The 15,028-nt window shown below is 36.7% G+C and overlaps 1 protein-coding gene across 13 annotated transcripts in view; it reads right to left on the bottom strand.

Moving 5' to 3' along the window:
• The window catches only part of CDC42BPA (CDC42 binding protein kinase alpha), a 325,295-nt gene that overhangs the window by 55,427 nt on the left and 254,840 nt on the right, over positions 1-15,028 (bottom strand). For 10 of the 13 annotated variants that reach the window (XM_067729561.1, XM_067729563.1, XM_067729566.1 and 7 more), the window contains 4 exons: positions 8,897-9,002; positions 8,321-8,469; positions 6,752-6,843; positions 4,313-4,389 (listed from right to left, as the gene is read on the bottom strand). In XM_067729561.1, coding sequence (XP_067585662.1) covers positions 4,313-4,389; positions 6,752-6,843; positions 8,321-8,469; positions 8,897-9,002 — 424 coding nt within the window. Of the gene's footprint in view, positions 1-3,195; positions 3,244-4,312; positions 4,390-6,751; positions 6,844-8,320; positions 8,470-8,896; positions 9,003-15,028 lie in introns of all 13 variants that reach the window. The other 3 variants (XM_067729568.1, XM_067729557.1, XM_067729558.1) reach the window with 1 other exon arrangement.

Below are 15,028 nucleotides of genomic sequence, written 5' to 3'. Positions count from 1 at the left end.
TGGGAATGAAGGGAACAGATGAGAGAAAACTTAAGCTGCTGAGCTCCATTTGCTCCCCCCATCTGTAACCTGCAGGATGACGCTGGGCCTAATATGCAGTATCACAGGCAGTCTAGGATTGGGCACGTGGGGTTGAGAAGAAAGATAAGGGTAAAAGAGGAAATCATTTCCACAGCAGAAAGGATCCTGGTATCTGTTCAACTGCTATCTCAGTAACTCATATGGGAGTGCCTTACCCAAGGGACCACTAATCAAAATGGTCTCAGTTTCTTTCAAAATTAACTCAGCCCCCACCCCCTTTTATCTGCCCTAAAGAATGCCACGTAACCCTTTTGTCAACACTTCCCTATTACTCCAAAGACTGAGAATCCTAAAATGTCACTCTCACTAATGGGAGAGTAACCTATCTACTAGTGGGAGTGCTGTGGTAAATAATTACTAAAACCACTGGACTAAAGATCTTCTAAGGTTCTCTTCTCCTTGAAAAGCCTATTATTCTACATGTGGAACTGCAAACGCTGAGTTACAGAAGCAGAATGTTGAGAATGTATTCTGCTGTGCCTGAGTCAGAGGGAAGGAGGGACTGGTGTTACATATACTCTTTCTCTTCTGTCAAGAGTTGTCTAAACAGCGTATCTTAAAAGGAAAGCATCTTGTTCCGAACGTCTTCCCATATTGCCCCAAATCCTAGCATTCATCTGAATTTTGAATAACAGGCAAAACATAGTGAGGAAAACTTAGAGGTAGGAGAGTGATTAGGTGTACTATTTAAGTAAAAAAATTATAGTTTTAATAGGCCTGTGTGGGAGGGTTAAGGAAAAAAGTAGAAGGTAATTTTGGGGGAGGGGCGGCACTGGTGATAAAGCTCTGGAGAATCTGAGGGCAGTATGAGGGCACTAGGTTACTGGGGGCAGATGGAGAAGGTCAATGATGTGTGGGCACAAAAGAAAACTTCATTTGTGCAATTCTGCTTAAAACTAACCTTATTCCCTCCTATACCTACAAATTTCACTGCAATTCAATTTTAGGTCTTCAACATAATCTTTTTCTTCTCTATAGCAATGAGATTGAAAACCGAAAAGAATGAGCAGAGGATGTGTCCTATGGATTAGTTAAGAGATAGAGTCTACTTAGTATAGAGCAGTCACATATTTTAAACATCATGCACAACAACGTAACTAGTTTGGGCACAAAGAACAATCAAGATTTATTTTAATCCTTAAGAATCCACATGCCTAAGAGAAAGGAAGCTACAGAACTTGAGTTTTATGCTAAGTATCTTGGATGCTGAACCCAAGCATGCCAAAGATTGAATACCATTATTCAAAATAACATTCTATTATGACTTTGAGGGTGAAACGGATGATAATGCTGGGAAGGGTGGTCGCAGTTACAAACTATGAAGAGAAATAAGAGGTTTATGCCATAAAATATGAATTAAGAATACAAAATATTTTTTTAAATGGGAGGTTACTGCTGGCCTTTGCCCTGACACGTAAAAATCATTTCCAGTGGTAACGTGATTCAACAGGAGGAAAGTATAATGATGCACATTGGTGGTAAGCGGAAGGCTGAGTGGGGAAGAGCTAAGGAAGTACTTAAGTGAAATTGAGCCTGGATCATAAAGATCCAGCAGCCTCTGTGAACTTAGTTCTGGTTTACTTTATAATAGGAGTTCCTTTGTACTACTTTACAATTTACACGTATGTCTGAACTGTATCTATACTGGGTAATAGTGGGTGAAGCGTAAGAAAGGGTACTTCTAGAGGAAAAGTAAAAGTGGGAAACAGACACTACAGCTGGGTGGTGGCAGAAGACAGCATATGAGAGCAGAGATGAGATAGGAGTGGGCTGAGGTGTGCTTCTGCTGAGAAGAGCTAACCTATTTACCAAAATACATACTACTCCTGTGTTGTACATTCAAAGATTTTTGTGGGAGAAAAAGGGATGTGGAGAAGAGTTTATTAGAAAGAAAAATGAAAATGGTCTTCTGGGAGAAAGGACAACTAAAATATTTGTTCAAACTTCCTTCCCATTCTTTTTAAAGTGAATGTTATCTATATGGAAATACCATACTGAGTATTTTAGAATAGTAAAATATACATCAGATTATAACATCAAATATTATTGTACATCAAGAGTTCTCTTTTTATCACACTGCAGAATTAGCTAGTTTAATTATTTGTCTCAAGAATAATAAAATAGTTTCCATTTAGAATGGAAAGGTGCACACTTTGGTATAAATATTTCAAAGAAATAAAAAATCACTTAAAAATATAGATCAGGAGTTTTCTTTAGTAGAAAATTATGCTTAATACTCTCCTCAATATAAGAATTATAGTTAACAAAACACAAAAATAAAACATTTAAAGAATTTCCCCTGGTTTAAAAATAGTTATATGCACAATATTTGCATTTGAACCCATTTTATTTCCAAATTTCTGTAAAGATAGAATGTTCAACAGGATAATACAATGCTTTACAACAAGAATTATTGTGCCATTTAATGTGGATTAGAGAGAATGTATATGTCAGGTATTTCTGTAAAGAGAGGAACACTATACATTAGGAACTTCTAAATTAATAAATCTATACAATTAATTTAAGAGAGAAAATGATAATGCAGTCAATTTATAGTGAATATAGTGCATATATTAACTAAAATCATTTTTTACATTAGAAGAGAAATTCTGTCAGCATTAAAAATTGATCTGTACTCAATTATTGTGTCATGATAAAATCTACTGGAAGAGTTAATAAAACGTGTCACTTGTTCTGATTCTACCACCAGAGGTTTACTTTTAACTAACATATAAACTAAACAGTAAAGTGCTGAAAAGAAAAGGGGAATGTGAAATAGAAATTGCCATGAAAAACAAAAATGAGCAATTATTTATATCTATATATCTATAGTGACGATAATCAAATACGCATTCCAGTCTTCAGAATTGTTGCAGATTGGAACTATAGAGATTCTCTGATGGACAACACATTTTTAAAAGTACATTTTTACTTTATTATATTTAATAATGATAACTCTTCATTGTATTTAAAGTAAGAAAGAAGCACATTTTGGCTCACAAATTATCAAGTGTGATATTTCTAAAACTGACTGCATTACTAGGTAAATTCTTCATATCAATTCACTGATCTCTTTTACTGAAGGATGCATTGGTTTGAAAATCAAAGACTTACGTCATCCAAAAAATCAATCAGTGAAGATGAGGAAGAAGAAAAGGAATCCTATTTAACGAATACAGCAATAAAAAAATAGAAAAAATGGATGAAGCAATTTAATAAGAACAAATAATAAATCAAAAATTTTGTAAAACAATTGAAAGGCAAATGACATTAATTCAAATAAATAAATGAGAAAAGCAGTCACTGTCATTGTTTCTCAAGAAATGTAGAAATTCATTAATTACTTTTTAAAGAGTGATTCGGTTTTCCTTTCCCAAAAGAATGAAATACAATTCATATACTGTGCTCAAAATGTATTAAGCTGAAGCTCATTAATAATCAAATTAAATGGAAGCACTCCAGAAGGTAACAACTAAAAGTAAGCAACAGAATCTCTGCCTCTAATCGTTCCTGCTAGAATGTAAGCTTCTTGAGGGGCAGGACTTTGTCAATTTGGTCACTACTGTATCTCCAGCACCTAGAACAGTGCCTTGCACAAAGACATATGATTATTTGTTGATTAAGATATAATCACTAACTTAAGTTTTCTGACATAAAAATATACTTCATATCTTAATTTTTTTTTCTAGCAAAGAATTTAAGTACCAAAGAATGACAGAGTCATATAATCACTATTTCATTATAATGGAGTGTGCCAAATAAAGTCTATGTAATACTTTTAACAAAAAGCATTCTTTTGGTATACTTCTAAAAAACTGAATTGATTTGGAACTAGAACCAGCATTGCCCTATTGTGAGCTCTGAAATTTTCACTTGTTTTTTACTGTGGCTCTATGCTTTGGAGAAAAAAGAAAAGAGTCAAAATTATTTAAAGTCAGGATTTGTTCTGCACTTACTGTTCCTCAGGGAAAAAGATGAAATTTCTTTTAAATCTTATCAACGACCCTCTTATTTAGATCTTTCTTAGATTTTTCTTAAACACAAGAAAAGTTTATGATTAAAGTTTCCATAACATTGCAGAACATATTCCTTTCCTAATACGTTTTTGTTTATATAAGATTCTAGGTCCTCTTATATGGGATGCAATAAAGATTTTATTGCAAATAAATTTTAAATCACAAAGTAAATTTTAAATTGACTGCAGAGGATATATGAAAAGTTTAATACTTACTTCAAATTGATCCAGAGCATCGGTAGGCGTATTCAAAAATGCCAAGAAAGAATGCTGTGAGTCTTGGTGCTCTATACCTAGAAGACAGCAGCAACTTTTTTTAAAACTAGAACAATTAAAACTAATTTTCACGGATAACCTTTCCTGTCTGAATCTATTAAAAAGCTGCTCACAAACTACTGTATTTTAAAACCAATTAATATCATTAACTCCACATACTTAAAAAACTAAAATACATTAATGTTTCTTGGAATATCACTCAAGAGTTAAATTACATCAGACTCCATGAAATACTTGTTTCTTGACTTATTTGAGTTCCTGAATTTCTTTTCCTACACAGTACACTGTAAGAAGCACATTAAATCTTTTGGTACTCTTGAGAAAAATTTTAAAATAGGACCCTGGTTACGTCTGATTTTTCTAAGGTAATTTATCACCAAACAAGGTTTCCTTTTTGAAATACTCTCATCAAGCATATAGTATATATTAATATAAATAATCTTTTATTTAAAAATGCAGTGATACAACAAACTTATTTAATTATGAAAAAACTTTTGCTAAGGCCTCAATCTGATTTCATTTACTGTTTTATTGATAAAAATTGCATGAAATTAAAAAATTTTGTCTGAGAAAAACTAGGGTTGGCGAATGAGGACTCCAAACCCTAGCTTTTCTCAGGCAAATTAAAAAAAATTCACTCATACCTCTTGGCTATGGTATTAACTTTAAATACATGATTTCCAAATTAATTCTTAAAATACACATAATGATAAATACTAGGGAGGAAAAGGAGAAACAACCAACATACATTTTTGATCTCCATAGCTTTTCAGGAACTGATATCAACTGATACCAAATTATGTTTTTTTTGAATTACTCTCTAATAATATACCATAGTTGCCAGATAAGGCAGTATGTTCAGAAATTCATTCCATCAATGAATATTTATTGAGAGCCTTTTATTTGCCAAACCCTGTCTAGATACTGGATATATAATAGTAAATAAAGCAGGAAAACAAAATCCTTGCCCTCATTATATAAACATTACATTGTATTAGTTAAGTAGACTATTATGTTACAACACATAGTGAAATTTTATTATTCTGCAAGGCTCAAAATCCAAATATAAAACCATAGCCATAGGTTAGCCTGCAATGTGATAAACGATTTCTTCTTTCGCAAGTTTAGATCTACTTTAAAATGATGCAATCAATGCCAACTGGTGTGTTATAGTAAGTCACACTCTTCACTGGTCTCTTTTCTATACAAATTGCCTTTAGGGCCACAGGTCCTCCATGTCTGATATATTCTTTTTCCTCAACTCACTAAATAACACAGCTCCTTCCACTCTTCATACATGAAAATTAACCTTGATTCTCATTTTAGCATGATGCTTTGTACTCCTAATCTGAGTTCCTAATTCACTTTTTCTGGGTTCCTTCCTTCCTTCTTGTTCACTAGGAAATTCAATCAACAAAAATTTATCTACTACTTTTAATGGCTTTTTCATGTTAACTCCTTTGTGTGATTACCCTCTTTCCGCCACAATTTTAAAAGCAGATGCGGAGACTCAACCAGCTTTACGTCACTGTGTGTCACAGGACTGGGAAATGATAAGGCAGCACATAAGTACAACATAGAGCCTATTAACTAGTTCAGTATTCAGTCAGGAATACTGTCAGGAAAATGAATTTTTAACAACTATATATAAGAGATCCTTTCATTAAGATAATAACAGTCTGAATTTTAAAAAATTAAATCTTCACATTCTTAATGCCCATGTTATGGAAAGAACGTTGAAGTTCATGTAATAAAGCTACCAAGCACTCTGAGTTACTTTTTACATTAATGAAAAAATGCTCAAGTAATGTTTTCAAGAAAATGGGAATAAATCCTGGAAAATCCCACAGGGCAAGCACTTTGAGTATCAAACATGGAAGAAGACACCGAAATGCCCAAATAATTCTTTGTTACTGAGTTGTCTTTCTAATACTGGATTAGGTTAATCTTTAGTTATTTCATACATTATTTCATCAACTACCCTGAGAGTGAATCTCCTATAATGTTTGAGAATAGTATAAAGTATATGATAAAAACAAATTTTTCCAATCACAAAAATATTCTTCATGATATAGTCCATGGTCCTGAAAAAACAGTCAAATTTACGGCACAGTGAGTTTTCTGTTAAGAAATCTTTAAACAATGCGTTATCAAGTAAAACAAAATGACTCAGGAGACTTGTCTACCAAATATGTGTGTGTGTGTGTGTGTGTGTGTGTGTGTGCGCGCGTGCACCATATACACATACATCTATAAATGAGTGCCAGAATTGTGTATGTGAACAATTCTCCTGCCTACACAGTAGGCTGATTCTTGTATAATAAAATGTATTCATAACAGAACATTAAGTCCTGGTTGATGCAAAACACATTCCCATACCCTTTTCAGATCTAAGCTCTTCAGTGTCCTTTATCAGTTGTTCAATTTCTGATAGCAGTTCCAAGTTCTTCTTCTCTGAATCTTTTAGTTTACTTAAGGGAAAAAAAGGAAAAATGTCATTATTTATATTGTTGGTTAGTGAGCCATCATGTATGTAGTTGAAGTTAATTGGTTTAAATGCCAGTCATGATAATGTAGGGAACTGAAAACTACTACAGGAAGGACAAATGTAGCCTGCGTAAATAAAGATTTACTGGAACACAGTCAGGCTCATTCATTTATATGCTGTCTATGGCTGCTTTTGTACTCAACAGCAGAGCTGAGCAGACAGAAGCTATATGGCTTCAAGCCCCAAAGTATTTATTATCTTTCCTTTTATAGAAAAGTTGCTGGCTCTGAGCTACATTATTAAATTAAAAAATGTCATAAAATCAAAGGTTAATTTTAGAATTGTTAGACTTCTTTCATAGAGAACCATGAAAGTGACTAAACTTGTAATTTTCAGTTTGACTCACATTCCTGATTTATGAACAAATGTGTAAATTTATATGTCCTAAGCATAAGCAGAAAGATCACACTTATTCCAAATTACAATACAGAGAATGACATTTAGCAGGTCTTTATGTTGGGATCAATTCATATTCTCCAAAAACAGTTTTTTTCCATTTTCAATGTTACACTAGCACATTTCAGTAAAACATACTTAATTTATGATTGGATAATTCATAGCAAGAGTTTATAATTCAACTGGGGTGCTTCATACCATTAAAAACCGAATTTATGGGACTATATTTCTTTTCATGCTGATGCCTTTGCAACATTTGGTATTCTGAGCACCAAATGGATTTTTCTATTTACATTTTGATTTGTAACATGAACTTTCTACTGTTCCTCTATATCACCTTATTCCTCTATATCACCTTATTCCTCTATAACTTATTCTTGAACCAATCCAATTACGAGTTTCCTTTCATCATTTATTTATTCAGAGTATGATTTATTCTACTGTTGTGATAAGAATGGAGGGAATGTATTCATTAGCTAACTGTCCTGGACCTGTGGGGGATACACTTTTTTTAATACATAACATGAAAGAAAGGATAATTTAAGTATATTCTACCTTTATGAAATTTACCATCACTTGAAACTTCATTTGTAAAAAAACCTATGGTAGAGGCCAGAATTTTCATATGACTATAGTTTGTTCTGACTCTATGCTGCAATTTTATACTAATGTGATATTCTTGAACAAAAGATTATTTTGGATTTAATAGAATAAAATTTGAGAGTGAATTTTACAAATAAGGGGAAAAGTAAATAACAGAATATTAATTAGTACTATTAATTCCACTTTAAGGACAAGTCAGAAACAAAGCTGTATTAAAATTGCATCACTGCACACAAGGCCTAAAATCATCAATTCATTTTCAAATATTCAGTTTTTTTCTGGTCATCACTTAAAAAAAAAAAAGGTATAGACAGGTAGGAAACTAAACATGTAACTTCTCTCCAGAAACTTTTGGACCAAATTAGAAATCACTCTAGTGGGACTATATTATTCAGTCTTACCATTCTGTTATGATGTTAGATGCTTTAACTTTATTCAGCTCTTCTTGGATGGCCTGCTTAGCTCTTATTTCTGCATCCAGAGCTGACTGCAACTCCAGTCTAGCTGACATATCCAGTTTTGCGAAACGACGCATTTTCCAGGGCATATCCTATGAAAAAATATGACTGCGTTTTTAGCTCCATTCGATTTTATCTTTAACATTTAAGTTTAGTAATGTAAGTGCATTTGGAAACTACTTAAAAGAACTATCTTTCCCTAAGTAAAGAATTTAAAAGAACTATTACTTGTGAAAATATATTATTTTTCATTAACTTCAGAAAAACTGTAGACTCACATTATAAATGCATTTATTTTTTATGGTTATTACCATTAATGGCTAGCCACACAAATTATAGTTAAGCAGCTATGTATTATAACTTCCTAAACTGGAAAAACGTTGAATGATTTCTCATGAAAATCTTTACAGTAGGCAAAGCCTAGACAAACTGATGTAAGTACTCAGATTTATTACAGTGTTTGCTGAGCCTTCCCACCGACTAATATAATAAGCCTGTGTGCTAAATGGCAGAGCTTACTGTTGCTCGGGTACCCAAGCTGGAGTTTCTTAAAGCTTCCAATTCTTCAGTCATTTTAGAAGCTAAGGCCTGAAGATATCCTCGTGCATCCTTTTCATCACTGACCCTAGAATACATGCAAATAAAGACATAGATCAAGTACCAAAGTAAAACAGAAAACTTCAGTGAGATATATATTAAAGCATCATAAAGAAACAAGTGAAAAGTGACAGAAATTTAAAGATGTTCTTAATATCTTCTTTTAAAGGTCTACCACAGTACTACTATCTGTCAACAAGTGGGAAATGGTTTACTGAACTGTTCAGTTATTTACAGATAAAGGTAGCCACGTTTAGAAAGGTCCAAGTTATACATATCTGATAAATCAGTAAAACTTCACCCTTGAGCCACGGAATTAATACTCTTTTAATCTAACATTAAACATACACACACACACACATACACTCACATGATTTCTAAAGAATATTAAGATTTCTTATTAATTAGATTCCATTTTTTATCTTATGAAAACACAACACACCCTTCTTAAAACCGAAGTACACTAAATTTAGAAAGTTTAAAGTAGAATATTTTGTAAAAAACAAAAATTCTGTGTTGTAATAAAGCTCTTTTGTTTTCTAAAATGGTCAATGATATAACAAAGAGAAAAGATTAAAGTCTACTGAAACTCAGTTTCTACAACCCCCCCCCCCAAGCCCTGCCCCAGCCGCACCCCAAGGCACGTGGGATCTTAGTTCCCGGACCAGGGATCAAACCAGGGCCCCCAGCAGTGGAAGCAGTGGAAGCGTGGAGTCCTAAACACTGGACAGCCAGGGAATTCCCGAAACTCAGTTTCTATTTACTATTTTAAGGCTATCTTACTGATGTAATTATATGATTTTAGAGAGAAATGTTTTCAAATTATACTCAATAAAATTCAGGTCATTGAATAGCCGTGAGGAAAGTATATTTCAGGTAAATCAATACGTATCTGTGATGCATACAGCAGACAAGTTTAAATCTTGAGGCATGATTCAGCATCTGTTACAATTTAAACTCCTGAGGAGTTAAATTCATCTGTCTACCTACATATCACTCCATATCTACATCTTTTTTTTTTTTTTTTTTGCGGTAGGCGGGCCTCTCACTGTTGTGGCCTGTCCCGTTGCAGAGCACAGGCTCCAGACGTGTAGGCTCAGCGGCCATGGCTCACGGGCCCAGCCGCTCCGTGGCATGTGGGATCTTCCCGGACCGGGGCACGAACCTATGTCCCCTGCATCAGCAGGCGGACTCTCAACCACTGTGCCACCAGGGAAGCCCCCATAACTACATCTTAAAGAGGCCCTTTAAAAGGGGTTTGATCCCTTCTTCTCTCAGATGGGAAAGTGCTTTGGAGGACAATCAAAAGAATAAAGGAGCAAATAAAATCACTGTTAAGAAGTTGCCTACTCTAGTGATAGCTACATATTCGTAGGCTCTATATACATGTATATATGTTCACAGCCTTTTAAAGAAAAGTGGCTTAAGAAAATATTAAGAAAGTTTGTGTATTGGGATGCTGTTACCTTCTAAAATTCTTTAACTTTGGACACCACAAGTGACCACAATCTTTTCACTTAATCACCTAATCTATAACATAAAGAATAAATATAGATGGGGGAAGATTGTTTTTTCCTCCAAAGACATTTTGTATTTTCCTCTAAAGACACTCACAGAGTAGCAATTAAGAAAACGATATCACCATTTAACCAGGCTAACAGGCCTCAGCCAGTGCTGGTTTAGTATCTATCAAAGCCCAGAGATCTTGGCTTATGCACATCCAGGAACCTATGAAATCCAGTGTATTTTATTCACTTTGGAACTCAAATAACTCCATGTAAATTGCTATAATGTTGTTTGAAATATTATATAAAAAACAACACCTTCTAACTTTGCTTTCTATTTACATCTTGAATACATTCACATCCCCTTACCACTGTGGTCTTCCACTAATTCTCAACTTTTGATGAAACCTATGTCTATTTTCTTGGCTACAAAATATTACTGATGGGAAGGGTGATGAAAAACGAAAAATAAAAAGACTTGGTCCACTACATGCTCATGCCATTTAAGTTCCACTAGGCCATAGGTCTTGCACAACAATTCCTTTTCATAATCATCGTCTACTTCCAACCTCAATCTTAAAAACATCGCACTTTCCCCAACCCAACACCATCTCTTGTCCCTTCCTTCTAGGCCATCTGGTTAAGCTTACACTGCTCATTCTCTTAACTTTTTTTATTTTTTAAACAGTTTTAGGAGGAGCTTCAAGATGGCGGAAGAGTAAGATGTGGAGATCACCTTCCTCCCCACAGATACATCAGAAATACATCTACATGTGAAACAACTCTTACAGAACACCTACTGAACGCTGCAGAAGACCTCAGACCTCCCAAAAGGCAAGAAACTCCCCATGTACCTGGGTAGGGCAAAAGAAAAAAGAAAAAACAGAGACAAAAGAATAGGGACGGGACCTGCACTAGTGGGAGGGAGCTGTGAAGGAGGAAAGGTTTCCAAACACTAGAAGCCCCTTCATGGGCGGAGACTGCGGGTGGCGGAGGGGGAAGCTTCGGAGCCGCGGAGGAGGGCACAACAACAGGGGTGCGGAGGGCAAAGCGGAGAGATTCCCGCACAGAGGATCGGTGCCGACCGGCACTTACCAGCCCAAGAGGCTTGTCTGCTCACCCACCGGGGCGGGCGGGGCTGGGAGCTGAGGCTCGGGCTTCGGTCGTATAGCAGGGAGAGGACTGGGGTTGGCGGCGTGAACACAGCCTGAAGGGGCTAGTGCGCCACAGCTAGCCGGGAGGGAGTCTGGGAAAAGGTCTGGACCTGCCGAAGAGGCAAGAGACTTTTTCTTCCCTCTTTGTTTCCCGGTGCGCGAGGAGAAGGGATTAAAAGCGCTGCTTAAAGGAGTTCCAGAGACGGGCGCGAGCCGCGGCTAACAGCGCGGTCCCCAGAGACAGGCATGAGACGCTAAGGTTGCTGCTGCCACCACCAAGAAGCCTGTGTTCGAGCACAGGTCACTATCCACACCTCTCCTCCCGGGAGCCTGTGCAGCCCGCCACTGCCAGGTTCCCGGGATCCAGGGACAACTTCCCCGGGAGAATGCACGGCGCGCCTCAGGCTGGTGCAACGTCACAGCGGCCTCTGCCGCCACAGGCTCGCCCCGCACTCCGCACCCCTGCCTCCCCCAGGCCTGAGTGAGCCAGAGCCCCCGAATCAGCTGCTCCTTTAACCCCGTCCTGTCTGAGCGAAGAACAGACGCCCTCAGGCAACCTACACGCAGAGGCGGGGCCAAATCCAAAGCTGAACCCCGGGAGCTGTGCGAACAAAGAAGAGAAAGGGAAATCTCTCCCAGCAGCCTCAACAGCAGCAGATTAAATCTCCAAAATCAACTTGATGTACCCTGCATCTGTTGAAGAATTGAATAGACAACGAATCATCCCAAACTGAGGAGGTGGACTTTGGGAACAACGATATATATATATTTTTCCCTTTTTCTCTTTTTGTGAATGTGTATGTGTATGCTTCTGTGTGAGATTTTGTTTGTATACCTTTGCTTTTACCATTTGTCCTAGGGTTCTGTCTGTCCTTTTTTTTTTTTTTTTTAGCATAGTTTTTAGCACTTGTTATCATTGGTGGATTTGTTTTTTTGGTTTGGTTGCTCTCTTCTTTCCTTCTTTCTTTTTTTTACTACCTTAAAAATTTTTTTTAATAATTATTTTTTATCTTAATAACTTTATTTTATTTTACTCTAATTTTATTTTATTTTATCTTCTTCTTTCTTTCTTTCTTTTTTTTTCCTCCCTTTTTTTTTTTTTTTTTTTTTGGTACGCGGGCCTCTCACTGCTGTGGTCTCTCCCATTGCGCAGGCTCAGCGACCATCGCCCACGGGCCCAGCCGCTCCACGGCATGTGGGATCCTCCCGGACCGGGGCACGAACCCGCGTCCCCTGCATCGGCAGGCAGACTCTCAACCACTGCGCCACCAGGGAAGCCCATTTTTTTCTCCCTTTTACTCTGAGCCATGTGGAAGACAGGCTCTTGGTGCTCCAGCCAGGCGTCAAAGCTGTGCCTTTCAGGTGGGAGAGCCAAATTCAGGACACTGGTCCACAAGAGACCTCCCAGCTCCATGTAATATCAAATGGCGAAAATCTCCCAAAGATCTCCATCTCAATGCCAAGGCCCAGCTCCACTCAACAACCAGCAAGCTACAGTGCTGGACACCCTATGCCAAACAACTATCAAGACAGGGACAAAACCCCATCCATTAGCAGAGAGGCTGCCTAAAATCATAAGGCCACAGACACCCCAAAACACACCACCAGACATAGACCTGCCCACCAGAAAGACAAGATCCAGCCTCATCCACCAGAACACATGCACTAGTCCCCTCCACCAGGAAGCCTACACAACCCATGGAACCAACCTTAGCCACTGGGGACAGACACCAAAAACAACAGGAACTATGAACCTGCAGCCTGCAAAAAGGAGACCCCAAACACAGTAAGTTAAGCAAAATGAGAAGACAGAAAAACACACAGAAGATGAAGGAGCAAGATAAAAACCCACCAGACCTAACAAATGAAGAGGAAATAGGCAGTCTACCTGAAAAAGATTTCAGAATAATGATAGTAAAGATGATTCAAAATCTTGGAAATAGAATGGAGAAAATACAAGAAACGTTTAAGAAGGACCTAGAAGAACTAAAGAACAAAAAAACAGTGATGAACAACACAATAAATGAAATTAAAAATACTCTAGAAGGGATCAACAGCAGAATAACTGAGGCAGAAGAACGGTAAGTGACCTGGAAGATAAAATAGTGGAAATAACTACTGCAGAGCAGAATAAAGAAAAAAGAATGAAAAGAATTGAGGACAGTCTCAGAGACCTCTGGAACAACATTAAACACACCAACATTTGAATTATAGGGGTCCCAGAAGAAGAAGAGAAAAAAAAAGGGACTGAGAAAATATTTGAAGAGATTATAGTTGAAAACTTCCCTAATATGGGAAAGGAAATAGTTAATCAAGTCCAGGAAGCACAGAGAGTGCCATAAAGGATAAATCCAAGGAGAAACACACCAAGACACATATTAATCAAACTGTCAAAAATTAAATACACAGAAAGAATATTAAAAGCAGCAAGGGAAAAACAACAAATAACACACAAGGGAATCCCCATAAGGTTAACAGCTGATCTTTCAGCAGAAACTGTGGAAGCAGAAGGGAGTGGCTGGACATATTTAAAGTGATGAAGGAGAAAAACCTACAACCAAGATTACTCTACGCAGCAAGGATCTCATTCAGATTTGACGGAGAAATTAAAAGCTTTACAGACAAGCAAAAGCTAAGAGAATTCAGCACCACCAAACCAGCTTTACAGCAAATGCTAAAGGAACTTTTCTAGGCAGGAAACAGAAGAGAAGGAAAAGCACAATAACAAACCCAAAACAATTAAGAAAATGGGAATAGGAACATACATATCAATAATTACCTTAAATGTAAATGGATTAAATGCTCCATCCAAAAGATACAGACTGGATGAATGGATACAAAAACAAGACCCATATATATGCTGTCTACAAGAGACCCACTTCAGACCTAGGGACACATACAGACTGAAAGTGAGGGGATGGAAAAAGATATTCCATGCAAATGAATATCAAAAGAAAGCTGGAGTAGCAATACTCATATCAGGTAAAATAGACTTTAAAATAAAGAATGCTACAAGAGACAAGGAAGGACACTACATAATGATCAAGGGATCAATCCAAGAAGAAGATATAACAATTGTAAATATTTATGCACCCAACATAGGAGCACCTCAATACATAAGGCAAATACTAACAGCCATAAAAGGGGAAATTGACAGTAACACATTCATAGTAGGGGACTTAAACACCCCACTTTCACCAATGGACAGATCATCCAAAATGAAAATAAATAAGGAAACACAAGCTTTAAATGATACATTTAACAAGATGGACTTAATTGATATTTATAGGACATTCCATCCAAAAACAACAGAATACACATTCTTCTCAAGTGCTCATGGAATATTCTCCAGGACAGATCATATATTGGGTCAGAAACCAGCCCTTGGTAAATTT

This window comes from Pseudorca crassidens, chromosome 2 (genome assembly GCF_039906515.1).
Source record: "Pseudorca crassidens isolate mPseCra1 chromosome 2, mPseCra1.hap1, whole genome shotgun sequence".
Taxonomy (NCBI): Eukaryota; Metazoa; Chordata; class Mammalia; order Artiodactyla; family Delphinidae; genus Pseudorca; species Pseudorca crassidens.
This window is presented reverse-complemented; position numbering and strand designations above follow the sequence as displayed.